This window comes from Triticum dicoccoides, chromosome 4A, assembly GCF_002162155.2.
Source record: "Triticum dicoccoides isolate Atlit2015 ecotype Zavitan chromosome 4A, WEW_v2.0, whole genome shotgun sequence".
NCBI classification, from domain to species: Eukaryota; Viridiplantae; Streptophyta; class Magnoliopsida; order Poales; family Poaceae; genus Triticum; species Triticum dicoccoides.
This window is the reverse complement of record NC_041386.1, coordinates 707,304,870-707,306,465: the sequence shown is the minus strand read 5'-3', so window position 1 is coordinate 707,306,465 and position 1,596 is coordinate 707,304,870. Positions and strand designations below refer to the sequence as shown.

Here is a 1,596-nt window from a genome sequence, read left to right as displayed (position 1 = left end):
AAGCGAAACCAATTTAGCGTTTTCCATAAATCATGAAAATTTGAAAATAATTGTTGGCATCGCCTCCTCGCCGCACCTCACTTCTTCCTCACATGCTCTATCTTCTCTCTCTCTCTCTCTCTCTCTCTCTCTCTCTCTCTCTCTCCCTCTCTCTCTCTCTCTCTCTCACACACACACACACACACACACACACACACACACACACATGCACCAAGGAAGAGGATCACAATGGCTTTGCCAAAAAGATTTCCCTGGTGACCATACCGTGGCTACATCTTTTCTCAGCCCTCACCGGCCAAACAACCCGCTGAAGCTAACAACCAAGGCATGCACCAACAACTCACTAGCCAACTACATGCACGACTAGAGGGCCACCCCTGCAGCTGACTCACTAACTAACGAATACGTGCAGCTAAGGACTGGCTATAACTCACACGACATGTACACATGCATGTGTACAACTAATGTCAAGACTAATTCTAACAAAAATAAGTATACAATAAGGCATCATATATGATATAATGCATATACTTAACATATACATATGTTCGTATATCAAAACCCGAGCAACAATCAGGCGTTCTATTTAAATAACCAAGCTTTGCATCAATGCGTCAGAAACTAGAACAAAAAATAATGCAGAAGGTTGGTTTTGTATAGCGGCTTAGCGGGCAAACGACTCCAGATTTGACGCTATAGTGGGAAATCGGGGCTATTAGCGTCATTTTAAATTCAGCGTTAAAGGTGCATAGCTTTAGCTTGAGAGATCTCAAAGGTTTGACACTCAATATAGTCCACGATATATCTATATCCTAAGGTATACTCTCTAATTAGTCTGCCTGGTCCGGTGTTTCGAGTTAGTACTATCTTAGCTCGTAGAGCACCGCTTCCCATTTATATTTAAATAGCTCTCACTAACGAGCATGCATCTTCATGAACTGGCTGACAGATGGTCACTGATCGCCAGTCACCTGCCAGGGCGGACTGACAACGAGATCAAGAATTACTGGAACGCTCATCTTAGCAGGCAGATCCACAGCTTCCGGCGCATGTACACCGCTGGCAAGGAAACCACCATAACCATCGACATGAACAAGCTTTCCACCGCTTCCAAGCGCCGAGGCGGCCGGGCACCAAGGAGCAGCACGAAGAAGCAGCCGGTGCTTGAGCCCACCAAGTCAATGGAATGCTCTAGGCCGGTCGGTGACATGTCATCATCAACATCAAGCCTACCTCAGGGAAACTCGGAAACTATGTTAGACCAGAACCAGCCGATCACCATCATCACTAATGATACAGCCTGTAGTGAGGAACCCATGATCATGGACCCCATAGATCTGAATGGTGGTGTCCTGGAGCCCAACTACGCGAACAACTCAATGGATCAGATTGGGATTTTGCAGGAGTGTGGGGAGATTGAGGCCCTGTTATCAAGCATCGACGACATGCCAGCTAGTGTGCTGACTGGCATCGAGCACAGAGGCAACTCACCTCGGGTTGAGGATCTCCTGGGCATGGACTGGGAGGGTTTTGCGTCTCACCTATGCGACGAACCAGCCCAGAATGATCTCCTCCAGACCGTGAAGCCGCAGGCAA

The 1,596-nt window shown here is 47.4% G+C and overlaps 1 protein-coding gene across 1 annotated transcript in view; it reads left to right on the top strand.

The window, feature by feature from the left end:
- Positions 1 to 923: 923 nt before the first annotated feature.
- The window catches only part of LOC119284167 (myb-related protein P-like), a 2,150-nt gene continuing 1,477 nt past the window's right edge, over positions 924 to 1,596 (top strand). Inside the window, exon 1 of the mRNA XM_037563402.1 lies at positions 924 to 1,592. Within this exon, the coding sequence (XP_037419299.1) occupies positions 924 to 1,592 (669 nt within the window). The remainder of the gene's footprint in view (positions 1,593 to 1,596) is intronic.